This window comes from Primulina huaijiensis, chromosome 11, assembly GCF_012295235.1.
Source record: "Primulina huaijiensis isolate GDHJ02 chromosome 11, ASM1229523v2, whole genome shotgun sequence".
In the NCBI taxonomy this organism is placed as follows: domain Eukaryota; kingdom Viridiplantae; phylum Streptophyta; class Magnoliopsida; order Lamiales; family Gesneriaceae; genus Primulina; species Primulina huaijiensis.
The window spans coordinates 24,550,630-24,568,232 of NC_133316.1; the positions used below are offsets into that span (position 1 = coordinate 24,550,630).

Below are 17,603 nucleotides of genomic sequence, written 5' to 3' on the forward strand. Positions count from 1 at the left end.
CCATCAAAACTCTATGGTTTCTGCACGTTCCCTGCACCACTTTTCCACTTTTATGATCAGTTTTCTTAAGAAAACACTCCTCCTTTATCTTTGCAATTATCTTCTCCTTCAATGTTCCAACCATTCCTATGACACACTACAATGGATGAAATTAAGCATAAATATTTGTTGGCATAAAAATATAATTTTGGCTCATAAATAAAATGAAAGGAAGACTCACAAAGAAAAAGTGTGTTATGGCTCACCTGTGAATGATTGACTAATTCACGAATTCATAACTGGTCACAAACTTCACGTACAACATCATGAAGAAAATGGAAGCAACCGTGGTTGGGGAAACTGGGCAAACTGCACGTCGAGGAAGTTGAGCAATGAAGAAGTCATAGAGGAAGATGAAAGTTGGGCCATGAAGAAGTAATCGTGGAAGATGGAAGTTGAGGCATGATCTACTACCAATGATCGTGAAATATAGGCCAAATATTTCAGTTATCCTCGTATCCATGTAGCAGGTCAACCAATAGTCATTTCATCACAACCACGATGAAAGGCTAATGAATGGCCAGACAGTACTAGACTACATTTCTAAAGAGCCAAAATAGGCCATAGTGCTAGAGCGCCTTAAGATGAATCATACAAAGCAGCCAAAAATAAAGATTTCACTCCAATCAAGACAACGGATAATTCCAAGTAATCTTATGTCACACAGATACAAATAATTCCTTTATTAATTCTACATGACAAGAAATCGGGTAAGATAACATAAGATTCAATAGAAGGGCAAGAAAGTTACCAATTACCATGGAGTACGGAGAATCAACAAGTGGAGTTAAAGTCAAAACAAGGGCCACCAAAGTAGTATCCTCGGCTGAAGGGGGAGTTGAACCAATTGCCGATGAAACATCAAAATACTAGTGGTCAGGAGTACTCATGTTGTTCCGTAACCGTGATGTAGATAAACAAAGAAAGGAATTCCCTATAGTGGCACATAGAAGGAATACAACTAACCCAAGATACATATATTTAGCCACAAGAGAAAGGAAAATAAAAGAGAAGAAATGAGGAGCAAACCGGATGGAGTAACGCTAGCCGCTCGGAAGGCAGAGAAACGGGCTGAATCAGCGTATTCAACGAACGAAATGGATGGACAAAACGATATGGTGGCAGCGACTTGGTTTCGCAAGTGGGTAATCGGTGCTGGGAGTCGAGATATAGAGCCAGATGATATTCGGGGAGGACGAATTGAGGCATCCGGACGCACAGTAGAAGCAACAACCTGGGGATACATTATGAAAGGTCGAAGCAATCACAACCGATTTTGTGAGACAGCGACTGTGAAGATTATGGGCGGTGACCAGGGGGTTAGGGCAGTGAGTGTCAATTGTGAATGTTAAAATAGTTTCCGTCAATATTGATTTTGTGGCAGATGAATGAGGAGGTGCAGCTGGTAATGCAGAAGAAGAAAGGTTGAATTGAATTTTTGAATTTGAGTGTACAGAGTTTTTATCCAAGGTGAAGTTCCAATTTCTAAAGTGAATTCTTGAGCTTCATAGGCTTAAATTGGGCTTTATTTAATGGACCAGGAACAAAGATTGGGAGTATGATTAAATACTGGAAATTTGATCTAATGGGCCAGAGCTTGCGGGCCTTTTTTTGGATTAAAATTATGAAAACCCAATAAATTTGGCTGAAGCCCAAGATGTAGTTAGCCTGACAAAGTAAAACCCATTAATTGTTGAGAATAATTTGAAGTAGGCAGATAGCATGAAGCAAGGAGATCGTGGGCCCACATCAGAAAAATTTATACACACTAATCATATCATATTAAAAACACCTAACATTTGGGGAAAATTATTTTTGGTCCTATATACTTGACACTTTGTAATTTTAGTCCTTAATATTATCAAATTTTAATTTTAGTCATATATCTTTTGATTTTTTTTGCATTTTGTTTCATTTTCATCGACAGTGTCGTTGTGACAATACATACTTCAGTGTCTCATTAGCACCACATTGGAAAACGATTAAAATTGTCAAAAAATAAAAATAACAGATTAAAACTGAAATTTGATAATATAAATGACAAAAATCGCAATCAGACAAACATATATGATCAAGTATCCAACTTCATACTCTTCAAGAATTTACGTGTAAATTATTTTAAGAAAAAGTTTTGCGCCAATGAATTTCTGTTGCACCATTAGTTTTTTGATGAAGTAATGGTTAAAATTTTTAATAAATTAAAAAAAATGAAAAAAGGAAAAAAAGAAAAACAATTAGTGTACAACAAATAAATCAAAGGTTGAACATTTGACGCACAAAATTCACAGAGTATGCATTTACTGATTTGATCACTCTGAAAGAGAATGAATCATACACCCCAATATCCATTTTAGTATATGCATATTGAATCACTGAGCAGATTAGTTCGCCACTTTAACACATTTCCTTTAGCAAGGCAAACTTTTAGAACTCGAACTAATCACTAAAGCTTTAAACTTTGAAGAAACCTCGTCCCCATTAGCCCTACCAATGATAACCTCCATATTTTTATGCAAGCTTTGCCTCACAATCTTCTTCATTGTTCTCTTCCCTTCATCTTCACCCCGCCTATTCACAGGCGGTGAACCAATCATCACGGTCCCCACCTGCGGCCCTGAATGCGGGCCCATTCTCATCTGCCTTTCGTTTTTGAACCATTGAAGTATCTTCAAAGCTCTCTTCTGCGCTATTGGACTCCCGAGCAATGCTACTTCGAGAAGAACTTGAACAATGCCACATCTAGCCATTTTCTGCCTTTGCGACGAGCTCGAATGAGCTAAAATCATCAGTATGTGAGCAGATAACTCTTGGCATTCCGGCTTCTCTTCCCATGTCATGATCTCTATTAACCCCTCCGGAACCATTGGATTATGCTCGAGTTCCTTTCTTCCAGCCAACGTTACAGCCAAGTTTCCTAAAATTGCCAAGGCTTTTTCTGATGAATATTTTACAAGCGACAGTCTTACAAGAATTTCGACGGCGCCAGAAGAGATGAATGCCGCAGCATTATCTAAGACCGAAGACAGATTGTATAGCGTGCTTAAACATGATTCTTTGGTCCTGAGATTACTTGAATCTGAGTCAAGAATTGAAACTACAATAGCAATTATTCTCGTTGAAGTGAGGGAAATTTGGCTGATAGTCAGGGTTGATATAGGCAAGAGAAGTTGCGCAAATTCTTGTTTCTGTGCTTCCTCCAAGAAACCAATATTCTCGGGTAATTTTGAGAAGAGTCCTGCCTCTACAATTAGAGCCTTGTTCCTGAAACAAGAGCAAAATTCTTGAGAAGATGCGAAGTTAACCATTTGAGATCATTAAAAGTATATTAACTTACGTGAAAGAGCCATTGGCCAGCTCAGTCAGTGCTCGAACGGCTAAACTCTGGCGCGCCACCACTCCAGAACCAACCATGGCAACCAGCGGCGGAATAACACCCAGCCCCACCATGATCTTCCGCCTCTTCAAGCCTTTCTCCGCCAGTTTCCTGATTTCTTCCGCCGCAGCCTCTTTCTCTTCCCAACTCCCAAAATGAAGGCTCTTAACAGACTTCTGCAAAGTCGCCAACCAAGGCTCACAATAATCACGACCCTCTAGTTTCCTCGCCATGTCCTCTTCAATTATCTTTGCTTCTGAATATGTATTCATAAATGTTTCCATGGGTTTCTTCGGCAGTTTATGTCGTGCTTTAGCGAGGTTTAACCGTAGGAATCGTGGCATGCGAGTGAAGAACCTACGATTTGTAGAGGTGAAAGCCCATTTGCTCGAAGAATTTGGCCATTTTGGTGCTTGTGGAACTGACATTCTTCAACAAGTTTGACTCCCAACTATATTAGGCCAATATTCTTTTTCTTCTTTTATTCTTTTCGAGTCCGACTTTGTTGAATGAAGACTTAGAATCAGAATTCAGACATAAGGGACAGAGGGAAAAAAATACATAGCGCTGCTACTCCATCTGAATGTTGCGTAAAAAGAAAAAAAAATGTGTTCGTGTGTACGTGTATAGTTCATGCATATCATATTATATACATGTACGTATATGTGGAATTGGAATCTTTAGCTTAAAACCTAGCTAATTAGTGAGATATTACCTAATCATTCATTATCGCGAGTTAAACCAAGACTAATGATTAACGGAATTAGAAGGAATTTTTAGAGACAAAAAAAATATGAATTCCTTTCAAATAAAGAAGCCACAGCTTGGAAAGTATGTATATTTACTTGTCATTAATTTTCTAGTATTTTTTTCCCTTCCATGTAATTATCCCAATAACCAAATGTTTACATACCTAATAAATTAAAACGGTAAAAGCCAAGTTTATAGCTTTCTAATCGGGGTCGTTGCAACAATTGTTTATCCCCGCATGTGGGATTTTATCAAATGCAGATGCAACAAGTGGTTGATGAAAACATGACACTTTTTTGATAGATTAATGATTACAGAGGGTGGTGCTCCAATGAGGTGTACCACCACTCAAAATTTTTGAACACGTACACAGATTAGTCAGACCTTCAGCCGTTGATCTGTCAAATTTTAATTTACAAGTATCCTCTGTCTTTTTTTTTTTTTATTTTTTATTTTTTGCAAATCCAGACGTACAGTTTGGTCATGTATTTCAAAGCAAAATACTTGTCGCATTATATATTGTGTTAATCAACACCTTTATATCAAAATATACTTTCTATGGGGACAACCCAAAGATTTCAAAATATATTTTCAATATAAAGATGTTTAGGCATTGTTTGGTGAATCGGATAATGAATGATAAAGATGCAAACTCCCACCTTATATGTGTGATAATTTATCATATTATGAACTTGTGATAATTTGTACACTCTCGATCCTATGTTTTTTTTACTATTAAATCCTTTAAAATCTAAGTCAAAGTTTTTTTTATTATTCTTTATTATTGTTATTAAAAGAAAAGTTTAAGTTTGCACACTAGGACAAGTACACTGTAATGATCATTTTAGGAGATTGACAGTTACAAAATGTCATATCTTTCATGGCCATCATATGTTGCAAAACACTTGTAATTAAATTACATGATGTATTATATGCATGTAAAACAAGTTAAGAAGATTGTTTTCATTGAATGGTGACCACCACTTTACATTCGATAACCAGTTCTGTAAATTTCTAACCAATAAAAACGAAAAAAGAAAAGACTTTTGAGCTGGTAGCTTTCTGAAGAATATATAATAAAACACAAGTTTTAAATATTCAAATACCTATATGACTATATTTCTTGAATTTGAGGGCACAAAACGATGAGCTTTACGCTGAAGCAGCTTTCTAACTTCCATCTACGCATGAACTTTAAAGATTTGAATTGATGACCATCCATGATTGATGTCGTAGAAATGCTTGTGCGCGAAAAAATACACTAGGACTCGAAGTAAGAAGCCATTGGCCTTTTCCTAGGAAATAATGACTGAGCATTCTCAACTGATGCAGAGTCTTTATCAAGAATATTACTTAAAGCCGAGTGAACAGAGCTTATTAGTACATCTCGACCTTCAGGCCCTTCTTCACTAGCAGCTAGGAAGAAAACGTTTTTAATCCGACCTCCCAACGTAGGTATCTCAGTACTCCTCAGCAGTTTAACAGGAAGACCATCGATAGATTGTCTTAAATCAGACTAGAGATCAGGCCTGTAATCAATGCAAAGAGAGGCTTTCAAAGAGAATGTTATGAAGGCCATTTTCTTGATTCTCCTCAAATTCCTCGACTTTCAGTACCTCATCGTGGTCCATGGGAATCTGGAGACCTTCACTTGCACACGCCGCGGTTTTCTTCATTTGCTTCACTTTGCTGATTACTTCAGCTAGTAATGTGGCTTTAGCCATCTGTTAACCCACAAATCAGAGAGATGTTAACACCATTTGAGATAAAGTTACGTACTTATCTAATCCATTCAAGTTATAAAAAACACATCTATGTTTCTTATATATATGTGTCCGAGGAAAATTGGAGTGGGGGTATTGATAGGATCATGAAAGATGTGGACGAAGTAGAGGCAGGAAACCAGAAAGAAAGTGTCGCAGAACAAATCTTTAGAATGGAAACAGAAGAACACGAGTCGGAACTCATCACATTTCACATAGCAAAGAAAGGGACAGAATCAAGTGGTTCTTCAAAACCTTTACATGAATTCAACAGAAAATTATATATATATAAAATAAATAAATAGAGAAAAAGAGAAGAAAATTCAATTGGGTGTGCATATAGTTTTTTTTTTAATTACAGGAGAGCATTATATTAGCCTCCGGCACCAACAATTCTAAATGCATCAAAATAGAAAACAAAATTAGGTAAAATTTGAAATTCATATCTTTATTTTATGTGTTTTTAAAAAATATAAATACAGAAACTAAGTTGAAAATAACATATTTCCAGTTATATATTGTGAATAAATATCCATTACTATAGATTCCATGTCCAATATCAATACATTAAGCTTGAATTTTTGTACCATATGAATATATTTTAAAATTTTAAATTTTAATTATATCAAATACTTAAATCATGAAACAATAATTGTGTGAGATAAGGTTAAATTCAAAAATTAAATTGGAGTACAAATTAGTTTTAGAAAATTAAAATATTAAATAAATAAACAAAAAGACCTTAATTTTCTTTTATTGGGTATCATTAATAAATGAATTTGTTTACAAGTTAACTTGAATACTAAAAACTGAAAAAGAGTTGGTTGGTTTGATTTCTGACCTAAAATATCAGTTGCCTCAAATGCCTACCAATCATATTATTTTATTTGGGCCAACAAAAAACTAAGAGGATTAAAAATATTATTTGTTATACATCATTATTCCTTTTGAACTCTGAATGATCTGACCTTGGCACTTCCACGTCCGAATTCATTTCACCTACACCTAACGACCATAGCCATCAACAAAATATACTTTGTCCGAACATAATAGGTGGAATAGGTGAATATTAAATTGATGATCACGAGTTCGAATTTGTCAAAGTAATTTATATAGTTAATGTTATTTGCAGACTACTGCGTTATACCAAGAATTTGTTCATTGCGTGTCGAACATTAATGTCATATACCACAAGATATGATTACTATCTTGCACGTGAATTTTGTATTCCATGCGTAAAAGGAGAAGTAAGTTTATTAGGTGTATTCAAGTATCACGTAATAATTAATCAAGCACTTCATTTTAGCACATCGGAAATTAAGATCAACTATCACAATTTGACAAGTATGATTGAATTTGGTTTCATTATTCTTATATTGTAAACATTATTTCGTTTGAACATCATGACATATTAAATTTTCAGTCTGCCGCTAGTTTATATTAATTTTATTACCAACCCAAACATCACTACATTGACAAACGATTCCGCTGCCTACTACATATATTATTACTGCTAATAATATAAATAATAATCTTTGAAGTCAATATACTATAATCACATTTATAATATTTTAAAATAGACTACAAATTAAGATGAGGATTAATAAAATACAAAAACTCCGGTGAAACTGTCATATGCGTCGATTTTGTGAGACAAATCATCGACCCAACTAATCAAATTTATTATTTTTTATGTCTAAAATAATATTTTTCATTGTAAAAATATCATTTTTTTGTTAGTTATTTATGCAGAAATATTATGTAGAATATGCAGATTTGAGTGAAAAATATTAGTTTTTATGTCAAAACTATATCATGTAATATAGGTTGATTTGAATGAAAGTTATTAATTTTCGCTGCATGGTTGAACCGAATTGACTCGTTTCTCGGGTATACGATACCTACTATAAATAAAATTATTATTGTTGAAAAATTATTTAAAAATGTGTTAAATATTTGTGTTGAAAATGTGAATGTTGAATGTTGAAAATTAGGTAAAATTAGGTGTTGAATATTGAAAATTAGTGTGTGATGATGTAGGTAATGATGTATTTTATTTTTGGATTATTTGTAAAAATTTTCTATAAATAGATCTCTCATTTGTGAAGAAAATCACAATTGAGTTGAGAGAAAAATATTATAAAGTGTGTAGTGTGATAATTTTGAGAGTTTGAGATTTTTACTTTTTTACCGTAAATTTTTACTTTTTCACAACACGTTATCAGCACGAAGCTCTAAAAGTCCTCCATATTTTTCCAAGCTCCGAACAGAAGAAAAAGGTAACAAAAGTAATAATATTTATTTTACTGTTATTTATTTATTGTTTATATATGTAATATATAATATAATGTTATTGTTAGAAATAATAAAAATAATTTTTTCAAAAACTTGTTATAAATCCTGGGAGGATGTTAAGACGACATCCCACACTCCCGGTAAGGGATACGACAAGTATAAAAGCCTATAAGGTTTTTTAAACAAAATAACTTATGACACCTAATTATAATAATGTGATATGATATACATAATTATTTAAATATGACTAATATTATATACACCATATTATTACCATAAAATTATACAAATACATACATTTATTTTCTTATACACCAACGGTAATAAACGGTAACAAAACGGCTAGTTTTTGCTCTATAAATACAATCTCACAAATACATTCAATCACTCCAACTTTCTCTTCTTCTCTAAAAATTATTCTTCATCAAATTTTCGAAGAAAAAAAGAAGATGGCTTTCACGAGGTTATTTTTAATTATTTTGGTTATCATACTCACCAGTCTTGTATTTATCGGAGAATATCCTCCTCGTGTGTTTTCTTTATTTTTACGAATACTTGTACTTGTTGTTTATCCATTACTTTGTATTGCAATATTCATTAACTAATAAAATGCATCGTAATTTTTAGTACCACCATGGCAAACTTGGCAAAGCTCGAATTCATCGCTCTTGATATTACTGGGAAAAACTATATGCCATGGACTCTTGATGTAGAAATGCATCTTGAGTCATTGGGTCTAAGCGAGACCATTAAAGAAAATGGTATATCTTCATCACAAGAAAAAGCAAAAGCTATAATATTTTTACGACGACACCTTGATGAAGGTTTAAAATGTGAATATCTCATCGAAAAAGATCCCATGGCTCTGTGGAAAGGATTAAAAGAGAGATTTGAACATATAAGGGAAGTTATACTTCCGACCGCCCGTGATGAATGGAATATGTTAAGATTCCAAGACTTTAAAAAAGTCAGTGATTACAATTCAGCGATGTATAGAATAATCTCGCAGTTAAAATTTTGTGGACATGAGGTTACAGAATCGGAAATGCTTGAAAAAACATTTTCCACGTTTCACGCATCAAATATAACACTACAGCAACAATATAGAGTGCGTGGATTTGCGAGATATTCTGAACTCATCGCCTGTCTTCTTGTGGCGGAAAAGAACAACGAGCTATTAATGAGAAATCATCAGTCCCGACCCACTGGATCAACAGCATTTCCAGAAGTAAATGCTGTAAGCAAAAATGAATTTAAACCTGGAAACCAAAATCAAAGTTACAGACAAGATTTTGGTCGAGGACAAAATCGAGGTCGTGGTCGTGGTCGTGGACGTGGACGTGGACGTGGAAGTGGTCGTGGTCGTGGACGCGGCCGTGGTTTTGAAAATAATCGAGATAGTTATTTCTATAACTCATCTCAAAAGAACGTCCCAAACCACCCACCGAAAAGGCATCAAGAGAATATGAGTGTTAATGAGAATCACTCAAAAAGATTTGAAAGTTCTTGTTTCAGATGTGGTACTCCAGGACATTGGTCCCGTATTTGTCGAGCCCCTGAGCACCTTTGTAAACTTTATAAAGAATCAATAAAGGGGAAAGAAAAGGAGACCAACTTTACTGAACACAGTGAACCTTTGAGTGGTTCAACTCATTTTGATGCTGGAGATTTTCTGATTGATTTCTCAGATAATGATCAATTTGATGGTGGAATAAATATGTAAAATATTTTATTTTTTATGTATTCGTATGATAATGTTTTATAGTGTGTTATATTGTATTGTATTTTATTGTCAATAATTTTATTTCATTGCATATTTTTTTGAAGTTCAAATATGGAAAATGCTACGAACCAAGCTGAAGTTTGCATACCTGATAGTGGTACAACGCACACTATCCTCCGAGATAAAAGATATTTCTTGGAACTAAAACCAACAAAAACAACGGTGAATACAATATCAGGTCCTGTAGACTTGATTAAAGGATGTGGTAAAGCACAATTTTTGTTACCTAATGGTACAAAATTTTTGATCAATGATGCTTTATATTCACCACAATCGAAAAGAAATTTGTTGAGTTTTAATGATATATATTCCCATGGGTATGATACTCAAACAATGAATGAAGGGAATGAGAAATATATGTGTCTTACCACATATAAATCAGGAAAGAAATATGTGATTGAAAAACTACCAATGCTCCCTACTGGATTGCATTATACACATATACGTCCCATTGAATCAAACATGGTAATTGATAATTCTTCAATATTAACCAATTGGCATGATCGATTAGGACATCCTGGTTCAACAATGATGCGAAGAATTATAGAAAATACACATGGTCATCCATTGAAAGACCAGAAGATCTTTCAGAATAATAAGTTTCAATGTAAAGCATGTTCTCTTGGAAAACTTATTATAAGACCATCACCAGCCAAAATCCAAACTGAATCACCAATGTTTCTTGAACGTATTCAGGGTGATATTTGTGGACCAATCCATCCACCATGTGGACCATTCAGATACTTTATGGTATTGATTGATGCCTCCAGCAGATGGTCACATGTATGTTTATTGTCAACTCGAAATGTTGCATTTGCAAGATTACTTGCTCAAATAATAAAATTGAGGAATCAATTTCCCGATTATACAATCAAGAAAATTAGACTTGATAATGCTGGTGAATTTACTTCCCAGACTTTCAATGATTATTGTATGTCTATGGGAATCATTGTTGAGCATCCTGTTGCTCATGTACATACTCAAAATGGATTGGCTGAATCATTGATTAAACGTCTGCAAATGATTGCTAGACCAATGATTATGAAAACAAAGCTCCCTATTTCTATATGGGGACATGCAATTTTACATGCTGCTTCATTAATTCGCATCAGACCAAGTGCATATCATAAATACTCCCCATTGCAGCTTGCATTTGGTAAAGAACCAGACATTTCTCATCTGAGAATTTTTGGATGTATGGTGTATGTGCCTATTGCACCACCTCAACGAAAGAAAATGGGACCTCAAAGAAAGATTGGAATTTATATTGGTTATGATAGTCCATCGATCATTCGATATCTTGAACCACAGACAGGCGACGTGTTCACAGCACGTTTTGCTGATTGTCATTTTAATGAGGAAATCTTCCCAATGTTAGGGGGAGAACAGAAACATACCGAAAAAGAAATTACATGGTATGTATCATCATTGTTACATCTGGATCCAAGAACAAAACAATGTGAAAAAGATGTACAGCAAATTGTGCACTTGCAAAGAATAGCAAATCAAATACCAGATGCATTTGCAGACACAAAAGGGGTAACTAAATCATATATACATGCTGCAAATGCCCCTGCTCGAATTGAAATTCCGAAGAAACAAATTGAAGATAGTCATGATGTCATTAAACGCCTGAAGCGTGGAAGGCCAGTTGGTTCCAAGGATAAAAATCCTCGAAAAAGAAAATTCATAGAGAAACACAATGATCACAAAATAGAGAATGATGTTCCTGAAGAAACACATAATGATCACAAAATAGAGAATGATGTTCCTGAAGAAACACATGATGATGAAAATGTTTTGTCAGAACCACAAACTGACGAGAATCATGAAATCTCTATCAATTATATTAATACTGGAAAAATATGGAACCGAAAAGATATAGAAGAAATTGATGATATATTTTCTTATAATGTGGCAATCGACATCATAAATGATAATGAAGATCATGAACCAAAATCTTTTGGTGAATGTAAAAATCGGCAGGATTGGATAAAATGGAAAGATGCCATCCAGGTTGAATTGGATTCGCTAAATAAACGTAATGTTTTTGGACCTATAGTCCTTACACCTGAAGGTGTAAAACCTGTTGGATACAAATGGGTTTTTATTCGAAAGCGAAATGAGAAAAATGAAATAGTAAGATATAAAGCTCGACTTGTTGCACAAGGTTTTTCTCAAAGGCCTGGAATTGATTATGAAGAAACGTATTCTCCTGTGATGGATGCAATTACGTTTCGGTATTTGATTAGCTTGGCAGTATCTGAAAATTTAGAAATGCGTCTTATGGATGTTGTTACAGCCTACTTATATGGATCACTTGATAGTAATATATATATGAAAATCCCTGAAGGATTTAAGATGCCTGAAGCACAAAGTTCAAAACCCAGAGAATGTTATTCTGTGAAATTACTAAGATCATTATATGGGTTGAAGCAATCCGGCAGAATGTGGTATAATAGGCTAAGTGATCACTTGATGAAAAAGGGATATGTAAATAATTCAATATGCCCTTGTGTTTTCATTAAGAAAACAACATCCGGATGCGTAATTATTGCTGTATATGTTGATGATTTAAACATCATTGGAACAAATAAGGAAATTCAAGAAGTTGTGTCATACTTGAAAGAAGAATTTGAAATGAAGGATCTTGGAAAAACCAAGTATTGTCTGGGTTTACAAATTGAACAAAAAGAATGTGGAATATTTGTTCACCAGACAAATTATACAGAAAAGATCCTTAAACGTTTTAATATGGACAAATCAAATCCTTTAAGTACTCCAATGGTTGTTAGATCATTAAACATAGAAAAGGATCCATTCCGTCCATGTGAAGATGATGAAGATATTCTTGGTCCAGAAGTACCATATCTAAGTGCTATCGGTGCCCTTATGTATCTTACAAATTGTACAAGGCCTGATATATCTTTTGCCGTAAATTTATTGGCAAGATTTAGCACATATCCAACAAAGAGACATTGGAACGGAATTAAACATATATTCCGTTATCTACGAGGAACGACAGACTTGGGACTTTTGTATTCAAAAGATGCTAATCCAAGTATAATTGGTTATGCCGATGCTGGATACTTATCTGATCCACACAAAGCACGTTCTCAAACTGGATATGTATTTACTCGTGGAGGCACTGCAATTTCTTGGCGTTCACAGAAACAAACACTTGTAACAACTTCATCAAATCATGCCGAGATTATTGCACTACATGAAGCAAGCCGTGAATGTGTGTGGTTAAAATCAATGACTCAACATATCCAAATCTCATGCGGATTATCATTCGACGAGAAGCCTGTGATACTATATGAAGATAATGCTGCATGTGTTGCTCAAATGAAAGAAGGATACATAAAAAGCGACAGAACTAAACATATTCCTCCTAAGTTCTTCGCATTCACCAAGGAGCTTGAGAAGAATAAATGTATTGATGTTCGTCACATTCAATCAAGTGAAAACTCATCAGATCTCTTCACAAAGGCACTTCCTACGACAATATTCAGAAAGCACATATATAATATTGGGATGCGCAATCTACGAAATTTGTGAAGAATTGTTCGTGTCAACATGAGGGGGAGTTTACGTGACTGCACTCTTTTTCCCTTACTATGGTTTTTATCCCAATGGGTTTTTCCTAGTAAGGTTTTTAACGAGGCAGTATAAAAACACGTAATGTATACAATCATTATGATCATCATCACAAGGGGGAGTGTTGAAAAATTATTTAAAAATGTGTTAAATATTTGTGTTGAAAATGTGAATGTTGAATGTTGAAAATTAGGTAAAATTAGGTGTTGAATATTGAAAATTAGTGTGTGATGATGTAGGTAATGATGTATTTTATTTTTGGATTATTTGTAAAAATTTTCTATAAATAGATCTCTCATTTGTGAAGAAAATTACAATTGAGTTGAGAGAAAAATATTATAAAGTGTGTAGTGTGATAATTTTGAGAGTTTGAGATTTTTACTTTTTACCGTAAATTTTTACTTTTTCACAACAATTATTATTTTTTGTGTGTGTTTTCTATTTTTTCGTTTGAAAATGAATTTTCTGTTTTTACTAGGCGATGGTCTAGCTGGGTTTTTCTGGCCCAAGCCCAATATGAAATGTCGTCGTTTCCGACGCCCCAATCGTATGTCCTGATTTTCGAATCGGTTGGATTTGCTGATAAGCCCTACACAGCAGCAGGTCCTCTACGCGCTTTCCTTGTTCCTGCTCTTTCAGTTCATATTCTTATTGAATGCACTCTCAGCTAATTTTTCAGACGTCTGTAGGAGATTTGAAGACGGGTTTCGTTTATTTCTTGAATTTTATTATGAAATCCTCGAAACACGAGTTTTTTTTTGTTCTCATTTAAACGATGTGTTTCTTCGGGTAAAAGCTAATTCATCCATTTTCAGACTGTCTAAGTGCTGATGTGCCGTAATTTAATTATGCTTAGAGGCCTGCAGTTTTTTAGCTTTATAGTGTTTTTGAGCCAGAAGAGGGCGGTGGCTTAGTTGCCACCTCCTCTGAGATGGTCCCGGCTTACTACTTTGTTTGAGTGAAAGTGGCAACATCCTTCTTCACAGGCTGATGAAATTGCAAGCGAACTAGTTCCACTTTTTGAAATCTGTATCACTGCCAAGATTCTCAAAGTGAAACCTTTATGATATGAATAAAGGTCATGCTGATTTGAAAATAAATTTATTTGAAATGATATGTTTTAATGGATCGTTTCAAACTATATTATGGTGGATCAGAATTTCCATTCGACTGCATTTGTACTGATGGAACTGCTTGAAATTCCATCAAAACATATCATTTAAAATCCAAACGATCCCTGATTATTAATTTTGTTTGAGATGCAGGACTACTTGCTAACTGTAATCTCTCTAATAAATCCTTATAAAGAAAAACAAAACAAAGAAAATGGTATCCCTCCGCAAAGAACTTGAAATCAGATGCTTAATTCAAGTTATATCTTTTTCTTTGCATTTCCTTTCTCGTTTTCTTCTACTCCTTACTGGCTACACCTACACTCATTTGAGTTGCTTTGTTTCTTAATATCCCATGTTTTTGTTTTATCTTAGAGCATTCAATAAACTATTGCAATGGAGGCAGCCGTGAATGATACTACTCCGAGTTCTGATCCAAAACCCCAAGTCATATACCGCTGCAAAAAATGCCGTCGAATTGTTGCTTCAGAAGAGTATATTGTTTCCCATGAGCGCGGAGTGGGGCAAAAGGGATTCAAATGGAAAAAGAGGAGTGATGAATTAGATATGGAACCACCTGAATGCTCCTCTATTTTCGTGGAGCCCTTGAAATGGATGCAATCAGGTTATTTAAAGCCTAGTATCTCAGTAAATTAACAGCTACGTGGCGTGATTTTCTTCTCATTCTAATGTAGCCATTATTTTGCCATTGACAGTTGAAGAAGGTTGTGTTGGCGATAAACTTCTATGCATAGGTTGCAAAGCTCGATTGGGTTCCTTCAACTGGGCTGGCATGCAATGCAATTGCGGAACGTGGATTAATCCCGCATTTCAGCTCCATAAAAGTCGCATAGATGAGTGCCGCATTTAGATTAGTATTTCAACTCAACAATGTCTAGTGATAAATTCCCATGATTTTTACTACTTGTAATAAAGACTGATGGTCTTTTTCTTAGAGCTAAGCATAATATATATGTTTACAAGTTGACAAAAAGGCGTCGTTGCGAACTTGAATTTGGTTATTTGGTGAATGTTGGATATGTCTTAATTGTTATATCTAAGTGTGTTGTTAAACACCCTTCCCAGATTTAAACTTTAGCCTCGCAAAACATTTTCTTGCATCAAGCATGTGAAAATAGACTTTTCCATTAATTAAATATGCCTCAAAGACTTTATTATTGCCCACAACAAAGACAAGTAGCATGAAAACATAACGCAATCGAGGCATTAACCATCATACAAGTAGGTTAAAGAAGAACATCATCAGAAACTTAAACAATGGATATTCATGGATGGCTAATATCCTGCAGGAATTATTATCATTATTATCACTGGCCAGCTGCAAATGCCTCAACGGGGAATGTTTTCGTGATACCAGCAAGACTCTTGAAATGAATCTTGCCCGTAGGTGGATCATCCAACTTAATCTCACCGACTGGAGGCCACAGAACCAGCTCCTTGGCTTTAACTCCTTTGAGCTTCTTGATTCGCTTCTTTTCGACGTATCCTGTTATGCCTGTATCATAGCTCACGAGTTTCGTGATCATCTTGAAATCGTGTTCAACTTTCTTGGCTTGTTGAATCCACATGTATCCGGTGCTTCTGACGAATCCTACTTCGATTACTTCTGCTAAGGGGAGGAGCCCGCATGGGAGTTCGAATTCTTCGAGGATGGATACGGCCATTTTAAGACCTTCTTCGTGGCCTTTCTTTACTATTGCTCCTTCCCGTTCTGTCATTTTTGATTTGCTGAACTCAATTTCTGTGTGTGATACCCAAGGTGTGGAGTTTTGTGGGTTCTGAAGCTTTTGCTTCCCATCTCAATTTATAGGGTCTGATTGCTACGAAAGAAACAAAACATATAATGGAGAAACCAACGTTAGAACTTTGCATTGCCCGCTGAATTTCCTACTCGGCACGACATTGCCGCCGTTGGTTCCAACAAAGTTTATTTATTTTTCCCGGCCTTATTATTTTTTTTATTTATTTTTTTATCATTTCTATATATCCTAATACCTATAGTCCGGCGAAGCCCAATTCATTTTTTGTATTTGTAATAAATATATAAAAAAACCTATTCACTTATTAAAAGAAAATATATGAAAAGAATCTTTAATAATATATTATTTAAACTTATTTATATATTTAACGAAAGACAGCCAATCACTAAGTTATCTTTGTTTCCTCATATTTAATCTTATTCATAATTTATTTAAATTTTTCTGACATATTCTCAGGGTCACAATTAATATGTTGCAAAATTTTCTATACAATAAAAACATTTTTCAAAAAATATAATAATCATACATACAAACGATGCGTGTTGAAGTACTTAGCACATTTGGATGAGAGGAGCGTAGGGGTTGGTAATATAATGTATATTTTAGATTATGAAATATAGGATTTTTCAATGTGGATCTGAAAAAATAAATACTCGGAGGATGTAAGCCTTAGAACTTGGGAATTAAATTCTTCCTTCAAAAGCCATATGCTCTATATGACCCTTGGATGTAAGCCCAAACAAAACTAAGAAGTAAGAACCCGATTAGCGACGATAAAAGGGCAAGAGGAATAATGGGCCATACATGGAAAATGGCCTTTTAAACATGTAAATAAATCAAGTTGCTTAAACGGGCGAGACGAAAGCAACAGGCCCATTTCAACCCCAATTGGAATTTCCTTTCTTAAAAACAAAAAAGGAAAAGAGGGTGTGGATGAGATAATAATATTTTATTTTTGGTAATGTAATTTGTATATTTTCATTTTTGATTATGTTATTGGTCAATTTATCATTTCAACTACAAACTTACACCTTTTGTTTTCTCATTTTTAGTTTATTTTACCAGGATGTTGACATGACATGTCACCAGACACATCAACATTTAATA

The 17,603-nt window shown here is 34.5% G+C and overlaps 4 protein-coding genes across 7 annotated transcripts in view; 1 reads left to right on the forward strand and 3 right to left on the reverse strand.

Annotated features, from left to right (window-relative positions):
- Window positions 1-15,867, forward strand: part of LOC140987824 (probable inactive dual specificity protein phosphatase-like At4g18593) — an 82,939-nt gene extending 67,072 nt beyond the window's left edge. Inside the window, exons 2-4 of one of the 4 annotated variants that reach the window (XM_073456506.1) lie at window positions 14,188-14,206; window positions 15,091-15,340; window positions 15,432-15,867. In XM_073456506.1, coding sequence (XP_073312607.1) covers window positions 15,112-15,340; window positions 15,432-15,586 — 384 coding nt within the window. In that variant the 5' untranslated portion in view covers window positions 14,188-14,206; window positions 15,091-15,111 and the 3' untranslated portion in view covers window positions 15,587-15,867. Of the gene's footprint in view, window positions 1-14,093; window positions 14,207-14,287; window positions 14,308-14,329; window positions 14,933-15,090; window positions 15,341-15,431 lie in introns of those variants that run through there. The other 3 variants (XM_073456505.1, XM_073456508.1, XM_073456507.1) reach the window with 3 other exon arrangements.
- Window positions 2,425-4,010, reverse strand: LOC140988626 (U-box domain-containing protein 45-like). The gene is made up of 2 exons (XM_073457650.1): window positions 3,374-4,010; window positions 2,425-3,300 (listed from the first exon to the last, which is right to left on the reverse strand). The coding sequence occupies exons 1-2, from the start codon at window positions 3,838-3,840 to the stop codon at window positions 2,448-2,450; spliced, it is 1,320 nt and encodes a 439-aa protein (XP_073313751.1). The 5' UTR covers window positions 3,841-4,010; the 3' UTR covers window positions 2,425-2,447.
- Window positions 5,424-5,886, reverse strand: LOC140988522 (transcription factor bHLH30-like). Its single transcript, XM_073457521.1, has 2 exons — window positions 5,779-5,886; window positions 5,424-5,678 (listed from the first exon to the last, which is right to left on the reverse strand). The coding sequence occupies exons 1-2, from the start codon at window positions 5,884-5,886 to the stop codon at window positions 5,424-5,426; spliced, it is 363 nt and encodes a 120-aa protein (XP_073313622.1).
- Window positions 15,868-16,043: 176 nt separating the features above from the next.
- Window positions 16,044-16,454, reverse strand: LOC140988524 (uncharacterized). The gene has a single exon (XM_073457522.1). It carries the CDS (start codon window positions 16,452-16,454, stop codon window positions 16,044-16,046), a length of 411 nt encoding a protein of 136 aa, XP_073313623.1.
- Between the last annotated feature and the right edge of the window lie 1,149 nt (window positions 16,455-17,603).